The 22,361-nt window shown below is 36.8% G+C and overlaps 1 protein-coding gene across 1 annotated transcript in view; it reads left to right on the plus strand.

Annotated features, from left to right (window-relative positions):
- Window positions 1-10,165: 10,165 nt before the first annotated feature.
- LOC140229595 (complement factor H-related protein 5-like) overlaps window positions 10,166-22,361 on the plus strand; it is a gene marked incomplete at its 5' end in the record, with an annotated part of 197,862 nt that continues 185,666 nt past the window's right edge. The window contains 1 exon segment of the mRNA XM_072309840.1: window positions 10,166-10,229. Within this exon segment, the coding sequence (XP_072165941.1) occupies window positions 10,166-10,229 (64 nt within the window).

Here is a 22,361-nt window from a genome sequence, read left to right on the forward strand (position 1 = left end):
GCTAAAGCACATGCTCCTAAAACTTCGATTTCGGTGGCACAAATAAGTCTGCAAGAAAACACCGGATATCCGAAAACAGCTACACTGACTTATAGAGATGTAGTTTCAGCTTATATAGTACTCATCAATCCACACCTCTTTTTTTTTTTTTGGGGGGGGGGACTAATGTGATGCTGCAGTGAAGCAAGGAAGAAATCTTGATTCCTTGCAAGTACAAAGTCATCAGAAAACAGAGAATCGGTATACTGGATTCGGGAAGATTCGCCGGCAAAAGCTACTACCTATTAACTCGTCCATGACATTGCTGCATGTTGCAATTCTACCCAAATTCCCTGGTTAAGTGCGTTCTCTTTCCTAATCTTCACACGTCTTCATTTTTGCCCTTGGTGATTCATAATTCCACATTCTTTACAACCATCACATTCTATGACATCTGCGCCAAAATGGCAAACCACCTGGGTCTCGCTGTACTGTATTCTCTTTTCGTTTGGCTCTCTACTGTTGCTTCTGGTAAGTGTATTATGAGTAGATCCCTATTTACACATTTTACGTGCGTGCATGTGTGTGTGTGTGTGTGTGTGTGTGTGTATGTGTGTGGGTGGTAACTCTTATCAAATCCTTACATAATTTATCTCTTTATAACCAATATGTTACAATCTCTATTGTGGAGGACTCTGACTTGAACCAACCACATTCACCTCACCATACTCACGGTAAAGTACACTGAAAGGGACGTATATGTTGAAGATTTAACTACTATTTACTGTTAGACGTTGCATTATATAGTGACCCCTTTTCACTTTGAAGCTACCAGTTGTTTGAGAGTGGGGACAGCAAGAGCGCTGTGATCTTTTCTTTTTCACGAAGATGAAAAAATAAAGCTTTTCATAATTAAAAGCTATGACATGACATAATAATTGGACAAGGTGACACAACTTTGTACGTCCCTCTGAAAAAAAGAAAAAAATATCCATAATTGTTTTCAATGGTTACATGCGATCCATCTTTCCATATTTTCGAACATTTTTTTTCCATATTATACGAACATAGAAAATAATGAGTTTGGTTGGATGCATACTTGATTTTATTTTTCCTTTTTATTGATTGCCACGGATTTTGATGCTAAAATCAACCAGTGTATACTCGAGATGATTAATCATAAATCATTAGTTTGACGTTATCGAGTAGGGTAACACGCCAAATGGCTCGAAAGAATTCAGTAACAACGCCCACATCTTGGTCAAGTGTAATCTCTTTCTAGCTTGGACGAAATCAATCTATTTAAATGGAACGTGGTCCCCATCGTGACCTACATGCGCTTGATATACATTTCTTATTATTACTATTGGTTTTTTTAGGGGGTGTTGCTGTTTCTCTGTTTCTGGGAATGAGATACCTTTACGTGCCCGCATGTTTGCCAACTCAGTAAAACAACACTGTTTGATAACATCGGTTTAAGGCAGTGACACGATGAACCCGGAACAACAGCTGAAAGAGATTTCTTTTTGTAATGATACTCTCTTCCTATTTCTCTCTCTCTCTTCCTATCCAAACTCAGATGATTCCTCTCTTGCTTAACTATAGACTCATGAATTTGATAAGGTCAAAGGGAAAGAAGAAGACAGTGATATTTGTTCGTATTCTCCTCAGTCATTACCAAGGGAAATTTCCCCCTCCGTAAATATGAAATTTCATCGCATCATATTCCGAATCTCCTTTTTTAAACAGATGCAGAGGCTTGTCAGACAAGGTGTCAGACAAGAGACTATTATTATGAGGAATTCAAACTGAAAAAAAGTGTTGAGTGTGAGAGATTAAAAAAAAAGAAGTCACGATATGAGGGAAGTCGTCGTTCGTTTGACAAGCTTTCATCTTTGTCTACCACTCAAAAAGTTGAAGCAATGTCGGAAACATGAGAACCGTTAACTGTCTGAACCAGAGTATTCATCATCACTGCGATTGTTAAAGGCATTTTACGGGAAGACTTTGAAATGAGAAAAAAAAAGTATGACTAAAAGAAAATAACAGAATGTGTCTGCGCATATATCTTTCTTTATCTCTGTTTATCTGTTTGCCTGTTTGTCTTTCCGTCTGTCTCTTTTGCTCTGTCTTTCTATGCATATGCATGTTGTATATAAATGGTATATTTATAAGCTTTATATCGAAAGGATGACAGTGTTCAGAGTCAATGTCAGTTACAGCGGTCAAAGGTGCGTCAATTTTTAGCATGAACGAGTTTTACATTGTCATGGTGTAACAAAGATATTGCACTTTAGTATCGTGATCCAAAGACAGGAAAAGAAAAGTTCATTTAGGTGTTTCCTCTTTTTCTCCGGGGCAGCTGCTAGACAGTAAAAGTTTCTGATTCTGACCAAGGCGACTGTTTTGCGAATTACTGGAAAATGACTTAGCAAATCCATGTTTTCCTGTTTTGTGGTACTATCTCAGCAAAGTCATCAGTATAATTTGGCCTGTTTTGGCTTTAAATTTTGTTGTTTGTAATCTTCATCCTTCTTTTGAGCCACATCCGTCTCTGGAAAGACTTCCAACGGGAAGTAACACCAGGATGACGCGGATGGAATTTCAGAATTTGGCATAAAGGACGTGTATTTCGTACGTAGGCTACATATAAAATTCTGTATTCTATTGGAAGATATGAATTTGTGCATTTTATAAGGCTGCGGTCACATAGAAGTATACTATTCGGGTATTCGGGGCTCGTTTTCGAGGGCACGCGAATAGCTTGAATCGAACGATAGGATTTCCTCACACCGGTTCACATAGGAGGGCACTATTCAAAAGTCCCGAATAGCTGCGAATAGTATAGCAAAGTGGGAATCGAGCTTGTTCGATTTTCTTGCAGCGTATACCGTCTCTCGTTTATGACATAGTTACAATTTTGGTCTGGATTTGCCCTTTAGCAAAAATAAACATGTAGACTGACATTCTGATGCAGTTTAGAAATTGTTAATAAGATTTGCTGGGGATGTAGGAGGAAGAAATCCTCACTGCATGGGATGGTGAGTTGACGGTGCGGGTGATGGTGTACTCGGTGCCTGAATAGCGAATAGCGGATAGCGAATAGCGAATAGCGAATAGCGAATACCGAATATCGAATACTTCTATGTGAACGCAGCCTTAAGGACCATCTACCCAGGACAGAAGACCTCATGTGGAATCTTTGCAAGTTATGATATCACATACAGTGCACTTTCAACCACTTACAATCAGCATACAACATACGATTTAACCACTACACAAACTACACGATATCATGGAAACTGTCATGGTCACTGTAAGTGAACAAGGCCAATGATTCATTCCATTTGAATTCACTTCAATGTATTCGGCACAAAAAAGTACTTTTTGTCCAAAGAAAAAAAAAGCAATGCGTACACATGTATAATAACGTCTGATGATTCAAACGCCAGGACCCTTTGAAGCAAGTAGAGCTGGTTAGTGGGGACCAAAAGAAGATTTTATGCGAGGAAGTCGTGGGCTGTTTGTACCTATAGTGTCGATCTCATGGGCTGTATGACTCGTGGGCTGTATGACTCATGGACCCTTTTTTTCAATGTCGAACTCGTGGGTTGACCCCGTGCATTCGGTGACGTGACATTGCACCAGCAACAATAATTGCTCCGGTCTTCTCAAAGGATTAGGGTTGATAGGGATAGGGTTGTGATGGCGATTTAGGTTTAGTTTATGTAAAGATTTAGATTATAAGGTAATGTTTGTGGGTAGGTTTTGTGTTTAGTTCAGATATTTCATGGGAGAAATTGTCTAAAGGACGAATGTCACGGAACCAATAATGAACATTCTATCTTGAAGACACCACCAATTAAATTAGTTTGACCGTAAAACTAAACAAAATATTACTGATTATCATATCCCATCTGGCAATCTCCCATTAAAATGTAAATACACACCTCTGGCAGAATAGACCAATCCATTATTTTTGTTTTGTTAACATCAGCCTACAACCAATCAGCGACGTGTACAGATAAGATAACCTCCCATACGCTTTGTAGAAATCTAGGGTAGTTGTTCCAGGCACCTATATTTTTTTCCGCAGGAGTTTGCTATGTAGCGCAAGTTCACCTCCAGTATAGGGCTGCCATCCTATGAAGGACGTGCATGACGCTACTTTCATATCTTGTGAACTTCCGGCAGAATTCACATATGTCTCACTCAAAGACACAAAGCTGCTGAAAGCAAATTTCTGATCGAAAAGGCAATGCGTCTTCGGAGGGCATCATTCCTTGGACAAGAGAAAGAGAGAGGGTGAGAGAGAGGGTGAGAGATTGAGAAAGAGGGTGAGAGGGAGAGAGAGAGAGAGAAATAAAAAGAGAGAAAGCCGGGGGGGGGGGGGGAGGCAAAGAAAGATGATTGAATGAAAGGACTTCATTTAACTTGTAGACTCTAAAATCGTTGGATTAAAAAGTAATCTAATATGACCATGAGGAGGGAAAAATCCATATAAGATTACAATTTTTAGTCTAATTGATTTAGAAATTAAATCCATTAGATATGAAATTAATAATCTTATTTGGATTATACTTTCAGTTGGAACCACAGCATGAGACAGTCCTATCAATACACAAGACATTTCCCCTAATTGATAAGTTATATCATAATAATATGTATGGGCCTAATTTGTACCCACATACACACACCCAAATACATACACACACACACACACACACACTTATATGAGTGTGTGTGTATAAATACATAGACGAAACAAATCCGAAACACATACATAAAGACGGCAAGATGGAGTGTTTTCAAATAATATAGCACGTAAATGGCTATGACAGATTCTATAATGTGATTGTGTATCTCAAAACCAATAAAAATCGCAAGAACTGATTTCGTGCGAGGACTGAAATATAGGTGCAATCGGTCAACCCAGCAAATATTAAGCTCTTCATACTTTCTGAAGGGACTAGTCTTCTTCTACATTATGCTAACGTTAGGGATCACAAAACAGGATTTTTTTTAAAAAGAATAATGTGATTTAATGTAAAGTCCCCTTTTCATTTCTTAAAAACCCTCTACATACTCTTCACTTTCATCTCTGATAACTTTAGAAAGAATGATGTTAATGCTTTGAGAGTTGGCATTAACCCCTCATGGACAGAATGACGATGTATTGATAAAGTATATCAATTTTAGCTTAATCTGATAACCCCTCATTGTTGGTGCTCCGGTGCTGTTTACATCCTGTTAGTTTTGTTTGTTTGTTTCTTTGTTTGTTTGTGTGTTTGTTCGTTTGTTTTTGTCCCATCCATCGCACAGCTAGCATGGCTTGGTAAAGATAAAAAATTTATTTCGGAGCCTCTTTTTTTTTCAGCTCACACTTTTCCGGAGTGTGCGCTTTCTTTGTAATATTAAGATTCGTTAGGAGAGTTCATTTGAATTGAGTTATGCATCATTTAAGAGCCTGAGGTCTGCTCGTCCAGAATCTCCACTTAACTAAAAATCCATGTCTGGCGACTTTTTATTGGTTTTGTGATGCAGGGTCACATAACTGTATAGGAGGTTGCCAACATACATTGTAGATATAATGCAGTGGGTTTATGTCAATGCAACAGAGAGGTTGAAATAAAGTGATGATTGACAGCGAGATTTGGAGGGCATGACGTCATTGCTTTTAACGGCCACCTTAGGTAACTCCTGGCGAAAATTCATGTAATATCCCACTTCAGACATGTCAGAAGAAATGTATCAGATGTTAACAGCATGAACAAGCTAATTCTACTTTGATTAAAAGATAATAGAAACGGTGATCTGTTCTCCCCTCGAAATCATGAATAATATTTCTATCATCTTTCCAGTCCCCGATCCGAGATGCATGCCGCATACTACGACGTCGGGTTGGTACACGCTACGAATCTGGTCCAGCAACTTATTGGAGACACCTTCTGTTGACGGGTACCCTGACGGAAGCCGAATTCGGGTTTCACTCTCTTGTGACGTCGGTTACCGCGGCCAGCCATCTCGTCTGATGACCTGCAACAATGGCAGTTGGTCTCAACCGTGGCCGATGTGTGGTTAGAAAAGACGCCATTCCTCCGTTGGGATCGTTTCGATTTTCAAGAGATCGTATAGTTTGTGGACATAATGAGAAATCTTTTATGAAATATGAAAGAACATGTAATTCCAAGAGGAATTCAAGGTTTACTTGACAAATGAAAAATGGTTTTGAAATAGCTAAGATATCCAAAACGGAGCGGTCCTAATAAAAAGGTGGGACTTCCCCTTTAATAATAAGATTGTTTTGGTTAGTTTGTCTAAATGTTACATTTCAAAGTAACTGTGTCAAAAGAACCCAACATATTTCACTCATTTATTCTATGCCCTTATACATTTGGATGTCACGTATCGTCTTAAAAGGGTTGTATAGTTTTGGTTGAGACATAACTTCAGGTTTCTAACACTTTTTGGTTAAAGATACTGAGAAACCTCTTATGAAATGTGAAATAGCATGTTATTCCAACAGGAATTCAATGTTTATTTGATGAAAATTGGTTTTGAAATGGCTGAGATATTAAACACAGAGCGATCCTAATAAAAGCTTTGTTTTACCTTTTCGGGGCTGTCTCAGCAATTCCAAGACCGATTTACATCAAATAAACTTTAATTCCTCGTAAAATGGTATGACCTGTACTTTTTCATAAGTTGTTTCTTAAAAAACCGACAATTCTCATCTCCACCAATAATATATCATCCCCTTAATATTTCACTTGCGTAGCATGATGGCGTCACAGGCCAGAAGTTGACGCAAGATGGGAATAGGAACATTGCATTTTCAATTCTGCAAGTTGACTCTGAACTTGGTAATAAGCCGAAGCAAATATGATGCATACAGAATGTAGCATGATGACTCCCGAATTAATATCAGAAGTCTTCTTCATAATGTGAATCTCTATCATTAAACAGACCTTCGTTAGACCTTCGGGCTATTTTTCCTTTTTATTTGGGGGGGGGGGGGTCTGGCAGAGAATTTTCTACCTCTCTTGAAAATGCTGCGGGAGGCTGAAGAACTCCCTCAGGTCAAAAGGCCAAAGGTCAAGTGAAAATGCTAAATCTCACTTTACACTCACTTTTCAATCATGTACTGTTAGTACTGTACATATGTGAATACTGCCTTACAGTGATTCTAGGTTCTTGGCCATGGGATCAAAGGTCGAGGGTCTGAGTTCAGGTTGCTAAAATTCTACTAAACGATATTGAAATGACAATTTTTATCGGTAATTTGAAAATTAATCAATGCATAAACGAATATAAAATGGTGAAGGGTCAGGTGAAGATCTTCAAATCCCAAAATACCTGCTCTTTTAAACATTTCAGCTACACATTCAAACTAAACCTATAGCTTAAGGAAAGTTTAACGTTCAATACAATTGTGACAAATGTGTCATTTTGATTTTCTTTTTGTCAATAATATGTGAAACTGTTGTCTCATATTGTCAGGAGGTTCTATAGACCTACTAAGAGAACGATGCATTTTGGCGAAGGCATATCAAGCTTCCACAGGGACATTTTTAGTTTAACTGAACTCTATTTTCTTTACACACTTACTGCAGAAATTGTAAAATGCATTCCACCTCCACCACCAGTATCAGGACGCCATAGTGTTTCGCTATATGGTACCAGCACAGAGGAGGCCCCTTCGACTGACGGGTACAGACACGGAGCCACTCTGGTAGTCAGGATCGAGTGTAACGCAGGTTACCGAATTCAAGCAAGCCAATCCACGGTATGGTCATCTTGTCTGGACGGACGTTGGTCAGTACTCTGGCCGACATGCGGTAAGACGGAACTCAAATTTTTGTACTTCAAAAATGTGCATTTTCCGAAAACGTATGTTCCTAGATTAGGTTCAGAGTTATTAATGGTCTCGGTTCTTTCACTTATTCTCTGTATTTATTGTCACTTTGTCTGTTCTTCTGTAATGATGTCTTTTCTTGATCGATTTGTCCCATTTTCTTGATGTTCAGAGGTGACGGTCATATATTTTATTAATGTAGTTTATTTTTTTCTGTTTCATTACGTTTGGCCTCGCACGCTTTGCCTTTCCGTTTGTTCGGTTTGTTAATTTTATTTTGTTTACCTGGCCATCCCCATGAACTATGAGAGTTTAGTATGCTATCATGTATTGATTCGTAATGGACTAATACGAACTTTGAAAAACAAAATCAGAACAGCGCGTAATACTTGCCAATGTTAGGAAGGTACTCAATTACATACATCTTCTGACACTTTACCATTATAGTCTTGAAATATTTAATTACTACAGTAAGTTATGCAGTAAGGATTAACTTACACATGTGAAGTCAAACTTTAAAGGTAATAAAAAGTTTTGGTACCTCAAAAGTTTCCCTGAATTTCCTTGTCTTGGTTTGTGTTTCAGGTTAAAGTACGTTGTCTGTGAGAATTACTCGCCCCAAAGTGCTCTCATGTCTTAGTAATCATGCAATAATGGTTTCGTACCAGAGCCGTCGCGGTACCACTGACTGCGACCAGCAGCGTGCAGCCCCATACGCATAGCTAACTGCGACCAGCAGCCCCATACGCATAGCGTAATGGGGCTTCGCATTGTAGCATTCAGGATCATGTCAGAATTAGTATCGCGGGTAAATGTCAACTTAAAATCCAAAAATTTCTTCAATTTGAAGACTTACCAATTAAGTTGAAGTATTGAAAACAGGCTTCGGACAACGTTTGGTTCTGCCAAATACTACGGCCAGAGCATGGGCACACAAACATCTTATCCGTTCATGGATTTGAAATTTGTGCGCATGTGATGTGTTCGCATGCACTGGCTGTAGTATTCAGTGTATGTAGCTCTCCCAAGGTCCTCTCGACCGAGTCACATTCAGTCATCAATTCGAACAGAAAGGGACTATTGGCAGAACCAAACGCTGCCCGAAGCCTGTTTTCATTACTTCAACTTAATTGGTAAGTCTTCAAATTGAAGAAATTTTTGGATTTTAAATTGACATTTACCCGCGATACTAAATCTGTCATGATCCTGAATGCTACAATGCGAAGCCCGATTACGCTATGCATATGGGGCTGCTGGTCGCTATGCGTATGGGGCTGCTGGTCGCAGTTAATTGCATGATTACTAAGACATGAAAGCACTTTGGGGCGAGTATGTCTCACAGTGTTAGTTATATGAAAGGTACTTTAACCTGAAACACAAATTAAGACAAGGAAATTCAGGGAAACTTTTGAGGTACCAAAACTTTTTATTAGCTTTAAGAACATTTATAAATACATATATGTATTTCTGTAAAGCTGACAACCAAATACATAAACACACAGACAGACAGGCAGACAGAAAGACACACACACATCGAGCTCATGTAAACAAAATGACATTCTTACCCGTTGAACAACTTTTAACAGCATGCAGTATGTGACCCCCAGCTACAAAATGCACAAAAAGTCGTAGATCAAGACTCTGTGTAATGGATCAAAATATTCTTTTTTCTTGTTTCATAACAGTTTGTCTTCCTTACAGAGTTTTCTCTACTGTCAAAATTTGGCAGATTAAAACGATGCAGAAAGCAAAATATAAGCACCTTTTCTGTCAGGTGTACTTTCAGATGTACTTTCATTGTGGAAGAGACTTTTTTTTTTTTCATCGATACTCCTGCTCAACACGCTTAAGTGATCTTGCTATCTATTAATCCCGTTCTCCCGATTTTCTTTGACACTGCACCTCCTAATTCCCTCTTATTTGAGTCCCTTTGGAATGAGTTCGGATGATCCAGTACTAAAAATATAATATATAATTTTAAATCTGAGAGGCTACTCTTATAGACTATGCAGAAAGGTGGCATTTTATTTTGTGCATTTTTTTTTTGTGGGTGTTGGGCTGGACTTGCACACATCATACGATGAATGAAAATTATCAATACGTTCGTTTCATAAACATATACATGGGCAGCTCACATTGACTGTTTCGCTTGCTTTTCCCCTAATCTTTTCAGAGATTCATAAGTGTATTCCACCCACCACACCATCAGGGCTCTATCGTGTTGCTACAGGGGATTCCAACGTACGGGGGAACCCTGAAACTGACGGGTACAGACACGGCATCACTCTCGCCGTCACGATCGAGTGTAACGAACGTTACCGAATTCGTCCAAGTCAGTCCACGTTGTGGTCGTCTTGCCAAGACGGTGACTGGTCGGTTCCGTGGCCGACGTGTGGTAAGACAGACCCTATATCTTTACAGAGATTTCTAAAACATTTTAATCGATGCTTGCATTCAGGAGCAACTCGTAATTCAAGAAGTGGAACTAGAACATAGTATTTGGGCATCTCTACTTTCTTTCTAGAATGCTTTTACCCTATTATATGTTCTGCCTTATTACCTTGAATTGAGTATAACCTTCTTCGTACAACTCATACTAAAATGTGTTATCTGACGAAGAAATGAGACGATGAGGAATACAATAGAAACCTAAGATAAAATATCCATTGGCTAACAGACCCTCATCACGGACATATTCTGTCACGCGTGTGAGTGTGAGTGTGTGTGTGTGTGTGTGTGTGTTGGGGTGCGTGTGTGTGTGTGTGTGTGTGCGTGTGTGTACAGCAACCGTCAAGGTTTTTCGCCCATATTCTGTACCTACTTAATTATCATAGCGCTTTGAATTGTGACAAAAAATGTCAAGGTAAGCTGCATTAAAAAAAAAAAAAAAAAAAATCAGTCTGATTACATTAGATAGGGGTTAAGTCGTTTACATATCGAGTATAAAATCATTGACAATAACATTAAAATGTAGTCCACGCAGTCAGTGAAGCTCCAGCAGAGAAGTCTCAGAATGTCACCTTGATCGATTTCTTTTTTCTTCTTCTTTATTTTTCCGACGGTCAATAGCGTTAGTACAGAGGTGTTTCAAACGCAACAAGTCATGCATTTTAATTTGTTAATCTTGCTCTGAAATTCTGTTCCAGTTGAACTTGCACGATGTTCACGCCAAAGCGGTCAGACAAGCCGCGGCTACTCCGTCCGCTTGGTAAACGGGAATGCCACCGTTCCGTCGGGCGGGGAATACTGGCACGGCAGCCAGATCTCTGTCACCTGTTTACCGGGCTATGTTCCAGAGGAACCGGTTTGGACGGTCTGCAATGAAGGACGTTGGTCTGAACCATGGCCAACATGTGGTACGCCAGCTAAGGGAAATAGAGAAAGAGAAAGATAATGGTGGACGAGTAACTGAATAATAAAAGCAAAGAAAATGAGAGCACTTAATCTTATCATGATTAGTATTTGTGTATTATGTAGGGCCTATACTTACATTCGTGAAAGACAACTGTTGGTTATCAACCCGGTATGTTAATACAAAGGGAAAATCCATGCATAAGTGAATTTATTCTTTTTGTCTTTCAAGGCACACAACAAATTGCAGCAAAATTGACGTTTGCGCATGCCTTTTACGATAGCGTCGATTAAAAAAAGACCAATTCAGCACGATGAGAGACATGAATGAGTAGCAGAAATAAATTTTTGTTGCCTATTAGCTCTTTATTTCCTCAAAGAAAAGTGGGAGTCTATAACGGGAAATTAAGATTTTTATTTTTCAACTCAAATTTAACTGACATAGAAAGTAAGCCGTCAAGGTGATAATAATCTATTATGGAAAGAATGTCTATATTTTTTCTGTTAATTCAGAAATTGAAGAATTCTTGAGACAAATTTAAGAACCAAATATCTAACATTTCCAATTTAAATCAATTTGTTAATATCGGCTCTTCTCAAATTTCATTTGAATTGATATGACAAAAATTCTTTATTTTCTCTTAATTTTCTCCATTATTTTTTACCATTCTTTATCCTTAGGGGCTAGGAAGACATAGATCTATATCAATAGTTTATTTTTGCAAATTAAATCTTAATAAATATTTCATATTGTGCTAGATTTTCCTTTTGTCGTTGTATGGAATAGCACGTATGCATGAATTAGAACTTGTGCATTAGTTTTGCAGTTGTTTACTTTTGTGCCTTGGAAGACAAAAACGAATGTCTAAGTAAATGTCTAATGACTTAGCAGGTTGATAGCGAATTAAATTACCTTTAACAGGGTAAATGAAACATCAATCTTTAAGCCAAATTTTCAATGAAAAATATGGACTTTGGAAAAGTGTTTACTTTGTTTTGTTTTCTTTTTTTGTTGAGTGTGTATACGACTAAAGTATAATCATTAATGACCTCCAATTGAAACAGTTGAGGCCGAACCATGTTCGTCCCATGCTGCTCCGTCGGGTAATTACTCCTTCGAACAAGTGACGTCAAATGGTAGCTTCACCCATGGTACAGAGCTCAACATTTTACTGACTTGTGATCCTGGATATTACGCCCATCCTCGTCGGTCGGTGAATACTGTGTGCAGAGACGGCAGGTGGTCGGTGCAGTGGCCATGGTGTGGTAAGGGTGTAAAACTTCATTAAAGTTACAGAAACTGGGTAAAAAAAATCGTCAAGGGTGTAAGTGGCAAACAGGGCGCGCTTGACAGGGGATGAAATGTCGACTAAAAGTGTTGCCGGTTTAATGTAAAGGGCACTTGATGGATTGCATAAAAAAAATATCGGAAGTAATAGCTACTGTAAAAAAAAAAGAAAAAAAGTGATCTCCTGCCAAACATAAAACAAACAATAATAATGAAATAAACACAAACACACACACACACATAAACATGAAAGAGGCAATAATCAACAGTATAGCACTGATTTGAAGATAAATTCTTATATCGACCTGATAATTCCTTCTGGTGAAAATATCAAATTTATGAATATTTGTGGTACGGTATTTAAGATAGGAAAGGATAGAAGATAATGATATATCATAGAAGGATAAAATAGGAGAAACAGTAAATGATTTGTCTAATATGATATTGTTTTATCTTTGGTATTACAAGAAGATTTAAGTCCATTCCTCGTTTCTACCAATAGAGAGAGAACAGCTACCCTGTGAGCTACCAGAAAGCCGAGGAGATGTTACCTTTTTTTTGAATGGTGACGAGACGCGCGAGGTCCATCCTCGTGAGTCGGTGCCCGGTGGATCAGTCGTGGTGGCCCGGTGCTCGGACCCGGGAAAAGATCGGCTGGTCGGCGACTCGCGCAGGTCATGCGAATACGGCGAATGGCTCGGGGCTGCGCCAAGATGTGGTAAGTTGGTTTGGCATTTGAAAATAATATTTGACTGCATACGCACGAACTTTCGAGACGCTTCACAAAGCAGACGACTTCCAAAATTAAAATTTCGGAGCTTGGGTGTTTGTTCCATGTTTATCATGTCACTGCCAGGGGCAGCATGGTGCTAGTGTCGCTGCCCGAAAAGTAGTAGATGACAGGTTCGAGTCTCATTGGTTCCTTTTTTTTTCGACATGTTTGTAAATCTACTGATCAGCAGTTGCATTCTTAACAAATGTAATCTGTAGAGGGAGACAAATTGAAAAAAAAAATCACCCATGAAAATAATATTCTTTCTCTGGGAAGGGAGGGGGAGAAATGCAGACAGCCACAGAGACAGAGGCACATAAGCATAGAAAAAAAAAAAAAAACAAGGAAGGAAAGAGAGATGGGGTGGGAAGAAGAGGAGGAGGAGGTTGCTCTTAAAGGGATTCTAGTTCAGTCATAGATTACTTAGTAGTCTGATAAGAATGGGTAAAATCTTTCAAGTAAAACAGCTAGTGAAAATTAGATCAAAATCGGATATGAAAATGGGAAGTTGTGAAACTGTGAAGTTCGCCGATTTGCGCAGTACAATTCTCGTACTGTTGATTTGACTATGCAAATGACTGAGCTCATGATATCAGCACCTCACAATTTTACATTGATAGTGCACACAAACAAAAATGCCGATTTTTTTTTTTTCTTATTCAAGTGTAAATCATATTATCCCCGGCTGAATATCCTAAAAGTACTGATTAGATGCTTAATTGCGCTTAAATGAAAAACTTCAAATTTTCAGAATTTTATGTACAAATCATATGCAAGTTGTAAGCACCTGACATCATAACTTCACGACTTGCACATTCATATTGGCTGTTCATGAACTGTTTCACGAAAAATGAGTGAAAGCTCAAAAAGTGTCATAACTTTTCTATATGTCATCCGATTTTGATCAATATTGTCATTGTTGTGCCAAGAAAAATGTACTCCTTCTTTTCACACGTTTTTAAACTGCACTTGAATCCCCCTCTCCACGGTGTCGGTTAGCATGATTTACATGCAACCATCGCAATATGGGGCTATTTTTCTCCCCTTCCTGAGTTTGACAATTTATTAATGAAGAAGGATTATATGCAGCTCCTTGCTCTAGTAATTTCTTGACATCTTGGAAACGAATTCAAGTTTCCAAACCTATCATAAATATACAAGTACCATTTAATCCGTCAAGCACTTGCTCATGGTCGATATTTGCAACAAGTTGCAGACTCCTTCGTCTGTTCCCCCAATCACCCACAACAGCTGACACTCAAATAAACTATTCAATTCAATTCAATTCAGTTCAATTTATTATCATATTTCTCCATAAAGGAATGTTCATCAAATGTAATAAAATGAGGTGAATTATAATATCCGGCTTGGATGCACAGTAAACATGGTAAATTAACGTAAACATATAAAACATGGCGGTCAATCTTCGCAAGTTTGGCTCTTTGTATAACGCCAAAGTAATATGATGGAACCTACTTAAAAGCGAGCTTGTTAAGCGTAGGTCCCAAATACTGAACAGAGTGTCAGATACAGATGAGGAGCACGGATGCAACGTAGGACCAAAATAAAGAAAAACAAAAGTGAAAGGCAAAAATACTCGGAGCAATAATAGAATCTTCTCAATACAAATAGTGAGAAACAGACAACCACATTCTGCAGACGTAAGAGCAGTTGATTTGTCAATGTGGTGTAATAATACGATTTGAATAATGCTGGAAAAAAGAACAACTCGTCCTTTGTCTATTGTCTGTATGTACTGCCAATTGTCATCTCACCGTCTAGAAAAGGTCCTAGCCGCCGTTCTGTTCCACGGTTTACATCGCGAGGTGGCATCTAACGGGACTGTGGTGGTGTTCCCTATCAGCCGACCTGATAGTCAGTGGGGCCAAAATCTTAGGATCTTTTGCCGGAAGCAATTCCGAGTCAATGGATCGCCAGTTATATCAGCATCACATGTGAATACATCTCAGGTAAGTAAATGTGAAAGCAACAATACACCTCTCTTTTCACGAAGCTACCTAAGTTCTATCTTTGTTATTTCATTCAAACAGTGAACTTTACTCATTCGATACATTCTGCTATAATTATGTACTGATGGGGCGGCTACAGTAGATAATTTGCAGAATAGAACAAGACTTCATGCCTGAAACAGATAATGTGGATATCCCAGATGGTTAACTTCTGATAGAAAGGTTGAAAGTCCTAATTCGTCTAGGACAAAAAAATAAAAAATAAAGCTTGCCCACCCCCCCCCCCCCTCCGAAAGAAAAAATCGCAAACAGTTTTCCTTGTTCCAAATGAATTTTAGGATATGTTCAAAAAGGAATATTATTTTGTTGCAATGATGCTCCTGTTACTTATGTAATAATACTCTAAGTTATCAAAGAATTTTCATCCACATGTTTGCCCAATTTCCTCAAATGAAGACTGAGAGTGACATCACACTGGATTCGCCTACCGCACTCAATTCTGGAAACTTTACATGTACGCTCAGAGGTCGTTCCCATACAGTTGAAGTTCTTGTTACCGGTGAGCATCGTCCGAAATAATATTTTTAAAATAGTTTGGTCAGATGCGTGCTGGCTGCGGGGGATCCGTCTTGACAATTCATGAATTGTAAAAGGAAAAAAAAAAATCTTTCAGAGGTATAACTGCCTTGGATAACAAATCCAGAAGTGGCAATCAATATGTGACATCTTCGGAAATCATGAATATCAATAGTTAAAGCTTTTAGTGATTAACAAAGAATAGAGAAGGCGAAATACATGACACAAGTCTTTGCGCAATGTTCAAATTAATCCCCTTATCTCTGTCAAAGCTAGTGGGAACGGAAAAAAATCTACAGTAACTATTGTACTGATTCGAAATCTGTCATATTTAAGTTAGATTTTTGTTCCATTTTCTTTGACTCTTTGGTGGGACCCTTCCTAGCCTTACTATTGCAATATAAAACAATATTTAATGAGACTGTTATAATTTTGTATTTATTAAGAAAAAAAAAAACATCTTCTACTCTTTTTTTTTCTTTCATACCTCTTTATAACTGGTCCCCATGGAAGACCAGCGGCACCAGAAAGGTGCAGGTGATTACTGGATTATGGGCTATCCAGCCGTTATCTTTCTCTAATCCTGCATTCTATTGTTTTTCGTATGTAGATGATGTGTCACACTATTCCTTTGCTATGTATCTCTGTTTCATTTTATGCATGAGGTGTCATTTGTTGTCTTTTATATCTGTATGTATATGTTTATGACGGAAATAAAACAAAAAAAAATTACATTTTCTTTTTGCATATTGCATACAGTGATCACATTTTCACAGGGAAATGTGATACAAATGGTTTCATTTCACACCTTGCCATCAATCCCAACCTCTTTTCCTCGACATTCTTTTTGTGTTCCTACTCTTAGTAACTTTCCTGCGTCTTTTGTTCCCTCGATTTATAATACAAGCTTATGTCCGTAAATCATTTCTGTTCACACACATACACCCACAGAGAAGTAATGCGTTCCTGTAGATGAACGAAGTAGAATATCTTATTCATTTGTATGTCTAGAGTGATTTCAGGAAAAAAAATAATAACACTTGATGCTTTGACTAATACTTATACTGATACTAATACTATTATACTAATACTGATACTAATACTATTATACTAATACTTATACTCATACTGATACTAATAGTAATACTAGAACTAATACTAATACTGATATTGATACTAATACTTATTATGATACTTATACTAATAGACTAATACTAACACTAATACTAGTACTAATACCACTGATAATGATACAATTACTAATGCTAGGGTTTTCTACTCATACTATTACTGACATTATTATTATCATTAGTAGTAGTAGTAGTAGTAGTAGTAGTATTAGTGGTAGTAGTATTTATTCAACCAAATGAAAATTACAATAACATTAACATAACAGACATTCACATGGAAATGACACAGTTGATGCATACCACATACACAGTGCTTTCTTGACGTATAACACAATGTATGCAATACATGGGCTATAGGGCTCACAAAGTAATTATTTTACTGTTGCCCTTAGGCATATGAGCTCTCATGTAATGCATTCTCCTACACATATCCAATAGACTCGTGAAAATAAGAATACACATTATCATCAAAACAGACCATGATAAAAAAAAAATCACTTTAAAATATAGGAGATGAGTGAAAAAATACCCCGTGTTATCCGATCTTCATTTCAAAATCCAATTCAAATTATGTCTTTACTCTATGTAATAAGAACAAAATAAAAAAGAAAAGGGGGATGAATTACAAAACAGTATAATCATATTGTGATATAAACAAACAAAAATTATGTCAGATTCAACATTATATGTCAACGTTACAATCTGTATCATAATATAAACTCCAAAAAAACAAAACAACAACAATAACAACAAAATTGTATTTACTTTCACGCAATAGCATAAAACCTCCGCCTTTCAAACAGCAGCAACAACAGCATCGTAATTCATCTGAATATATCAAAATGTGTTTGCTCCCTCTTACGTCACATAGGCTCCTACATGAAAATAATAGACTGAAGTATTGTGAAAAGAAAAAGTAGAAAGAAAATACATGTGTATCTAGTTTATTACTGTAACGATTGTATTGATAATATGGAAATGATGCCAATAAGAAATAAAAAAAAAACATCCAGCATGGAGAATCATGAAAATAATTATAGACTGCTACATTTCGTTAATCAGAAAATGAAAACAAAAAAGTTCGTTTGTGAGTCAGAATACAAAGAAAAATTGTACATTAATTTGTACGCATTTCCCCCTTTTAGATTAAGGATTTCTATCCCATCTCCAGATTCAAGTACATCTAAGCATTGGAAATTTGTGTATTTCGGAATTTCATCTGACATTCAGATTAATGAATATTCGGAATAGCAAATATCACCATTTATGAAAACCAATCACTTATAGACCGTGATATTAACTGACAGAAGGCGTTTATTTATTGAATTTATTGCACCAAAACTACGTGACAATTTTATAATTTTCTTTATCATTTAACAACCGTTTCAGGGACGTAGGATGGCTTCAAGGACAATATTTACTCTGAAACTTTGATACTAGCAGAAAACCAAACTTTTGTCGTTTTGAGTTGTGATTGCAACCATGAAAACGAACTGCAAAATTTCTGAAACCTAGATCCGTGGAATCTTTAACAGTTTGAAATTGATCTGATTGTTATGTTTATCAAACTCTTTAATGAAAACAAAATCGTTGTGAAATGGTAAAAAAATAGGAAAATGCAACCAGTGATTTCTTAACAGTCTAAAAAAGGGTCATTTAATTGCTACAATTCTCCAATCTTCAGCTAGAATATGTATAGCCATTCGTAATCACTATTTCTTACTTAACCAATTGACAAACTATGCACAGGCCCGAAACAAGATACAAAATGATACACATGATACCAGAAGTCTATTTCCATGTTTGACAATGACAAGAGATAACATATCAAATACTCCCAGACAGTAGAGAAACCTATTGTGTAGTTACCTACTGTACGAAGCATACCATGAAATAGAAGAATGAAAGAGGACGCTATTACAATGAGCAGTGCTTGACTGAGATAGTGGTCTTAGCCAAGATTCTGAAAGGGAATTTGTATCTTAAGCCCTATCATTTGCAGAATAAATATCATATTTACGTTTCCTAAGTTATAAGGCTACATCTTGTCCGATCGGCTTTGTGTCTGAATGTGAGTCTGTGAGATGCATGTGAAAGATTTTGCAAACGCCATTATGAGTGTATTAATGTGTATACACTTATTTGTGTAAATGTTAGAATTTGTGAATTGCTGTATTCCTTTTTAATATATATTTTTTTAATTCAATTCAATTCAAACTTTATTTTCACTTTTTCTTTCCAACAGAATGTACAAGAAACAATATTATGAGTTTGACCATGTTCTTGAAAATGTTCTTTGTTTGTTTCTTTTTTTCTCTGATTCTATAACAGAGCTCTATTGTCCCACCCCTGATATCGCTCACGGGATTGCAGTGAAAACGTTTGAGTGGATTCCAGATCGTTTCCCCATAGGTCAAGAAGTCACGTTCCACTGTGACATGGGTTACACTTTATCCCCTCCCATGGACACACCGTACACGTGCATCCTGGGCAGGTGGTCACGTGATCTACCTATTTGCATTCCTGGCTAATGGGCTTCATTCACATAGAATACCATGCATATTGACCCCACAAGATTACATGTCAGGTTTTACATGTATTTACAAGTTGGCTTGTTAATGCATGTAAAATTTTCTGTTTAACTTTGAGAGCAGTGATTTTAAAAATGTTCAAGATATAACTTTTGATGCATATGTGTAGATCAAAATATCCTACCATATACCATTTTTCGAATAAAGCCTACAATATAAAGAGATATCACTATTTTTCTCTTTAAACCATTAATGTAGACGGATAAGTCTGGAAGCATTTTTTTTCTTAATAACTATTGTTCACATTTTGTATATTTAACAATACTTAACATCGATAATACCAATTCAATTTTTTACATCGGTTGTTTCTACATGTATCTCTAACCCACATTTTAGAATTTAGAATTGTTTTGAAGCACTAATACTGGGTTTTTGTTACAACTGCAAATGGTAAATTATGCCTTTAAATGTAAGGCATACATATTATGGTTTCGCCTGACAGACCTCTTGTAACGATTTAACTGAACCTAGATTGGTCAACGGAAGCAATCGTGTGTTTTTTCTGAAATGAGCACAATTGTCCCAATCAACTACTATAATATGTCAAAACCTCAATGTTGAATAAGTGTAGCCTATCTGCAAAACATAATTGTTCATGCGAAAAGCATAAAAAACAACAACATAGGAAATACGCAAGAAGACTACGGGGACTGAAAAAGAAAATGTATAACTTTTATGATTTATAACTTACGACTTTGATACTCATTTAGAAATGATATGATATTCTTACTGTCTGTCGTACTTACTGCGCCAGCCCTGCAAAGTTGCTTTTACAGTTTATCTATAGTATGTGAAAACGAAGTGTAACGTATTGAAATTGTACTCTACTTTTTTTTTAATATAATAAACCATCATGTAAGCTTAACACGTGTCCGTGTTTTTATTGTGGAAAACAAAAGAACCTACAGTCAAAGTGAGTAATTTGGATATCTCACGCTTGTTGCGGATGCGGCCACCTTTACAAATATTGTGGATAATCTCAATTCTTTGGTACGATCCATTTCGAAACATGTTGTTTGTTCCAGTAACTTAACGTTATCAGAACTCCACGGGGTTAGAAGGAAAGCCAAGAATTTAGAATGCGTACACTGTAAGGCCCCAGTCACATAATGCTCTGCGTCCGACGTTGCGTCCCAAAAAGTCATTTTTTCTGCGGACTCCCGCGGATCCTTTGCCGTCACCAGAAAATTTGTTCAAAACATACGGGAAAAAATGCGGGCGATATGGACAAATACGACCAGATGCGAGTACTTGCGTCCACTTGCGGATGTTCTTGCGAATTGGCACATAATAGTTCTGAACACTTGCGGAGAGTTGCGGACGTTTTCGGATAGTTACGGATAGTTACAGATTGTTATAAATGATTATGGACAGTATGGTTTTCTGTGACGATCCCTGCTTTGTCAGTGTATTATGACAACAAGGTTATCACATATTGGACTGTCTTACATTGTATATACACCGGGGAAAACTTAAATTGAATTACGTACAAGTTCGTAATCCTTTAATTTGCTTTACAGTAATAAAAGATATATGAAATTTTGAACTTGAGGTTTGAATTTTATTTTTGCAACTCAAATATGAATAAACTTCATAAATGTAAAGAATGCATAACATAAGTATACCACAAATATAATACAATATAGATCGATAAGTTAAACATTAGAATAAGAAAATGATTACTTACAGTCATGAAATAGACAAACTGTTGTTACGCTGTCGTTGTGCAGCGATATTCATGACTTATTGGGTTATGTTAAGGAGATTTTTATAATAAAGTAATGCTTATGAAATTTCCAGAAAAAAAGACATCAAGACTTTCAAACACTTCAAAAACTTATATTAGGACCTTCACTTTTCATCATTTACATCAATGATTTTTGCATATCATCCGACATACTTTCTTTTATACTTTTTTTCCCGATGATTCAAATATTTTTTCTCCCATCAAAATCCATTTACCCTTGTCCATACTGTCAATTCTGAATTTAAAAAAGTGACTCAATGGATAAGAGCCAATAAATAGTCACTAAATCTTCAGAAAACCAAGTATATGTTACTTAACCTAAAGTCTATTGAAGTTTTACGCACAGATATAATTTTGATGACGTTCATTTAGAACGTGTATCTCACATGAAGTGTCTCGGTATTACAGTGGACGATAAACTTTCGTGGAAGCCTCATATTATTAATATTAGTAAAATAATTTTACGTAATATTGGTATCATTAATAGACTTAAATCTCATATCCCGTTGTCTTCTTTGTTGACGTTGTGTGTTTCATTAATATTATCTTATCTTAATTATTGAATTTTAGCATTGGGTAGTGCCAACAAACTTTATTAGATAAACTGTTGTTATTACAAAAAAGGCACTTCGTATTATTTTGTTATTTGTGGCTTTTCACCAGGTGCCCATGCAGATCCATTATTCGTGAAATATAAGATTAAAAAAATTAAAGATTTGTTTTTCTTTCAGCTGGGTCAGTTTATGTTTAATTATAACACAAATGCACTTCCCAGTATTTTTAATTCAATGTTTCCAAGAAATCAACTTTTTCATAATTATCCCACGAGGCGATCTAATGAGTTTCAGTTAGCCCTTCTGAGAACCTTATTGGCCCAAAATACACTTATTTACACTGGCCCTAGATTCTGGAATTCTTTAAGCTGTGATATAAAAAACTCTTTATCTTTGAATTCGAAACTTCTTTTGTTGAATTCATACTAAGATAATATACGATTCATTACTTAGCTTTTTTTGTCTTTTTTTTTTCTCCAGTAATAACTTTGTATCTTGTCGGTATGCATGTATAATTTTGTATTTGTTAACTATTATCTACAATGTAA

Source organism: Diadema setosum, chromosome 6, assembly GCF_964275005.1.
Source record: "Diadema setosum chromosome 6, eeDiaSeto1, whole genome shotgun sequence".
NCBI lineage: Eukaryota > Metazoa > Echinodermata > Echinoidea > Diadematoida > Diadematidae > Diadema > Diadema setosum.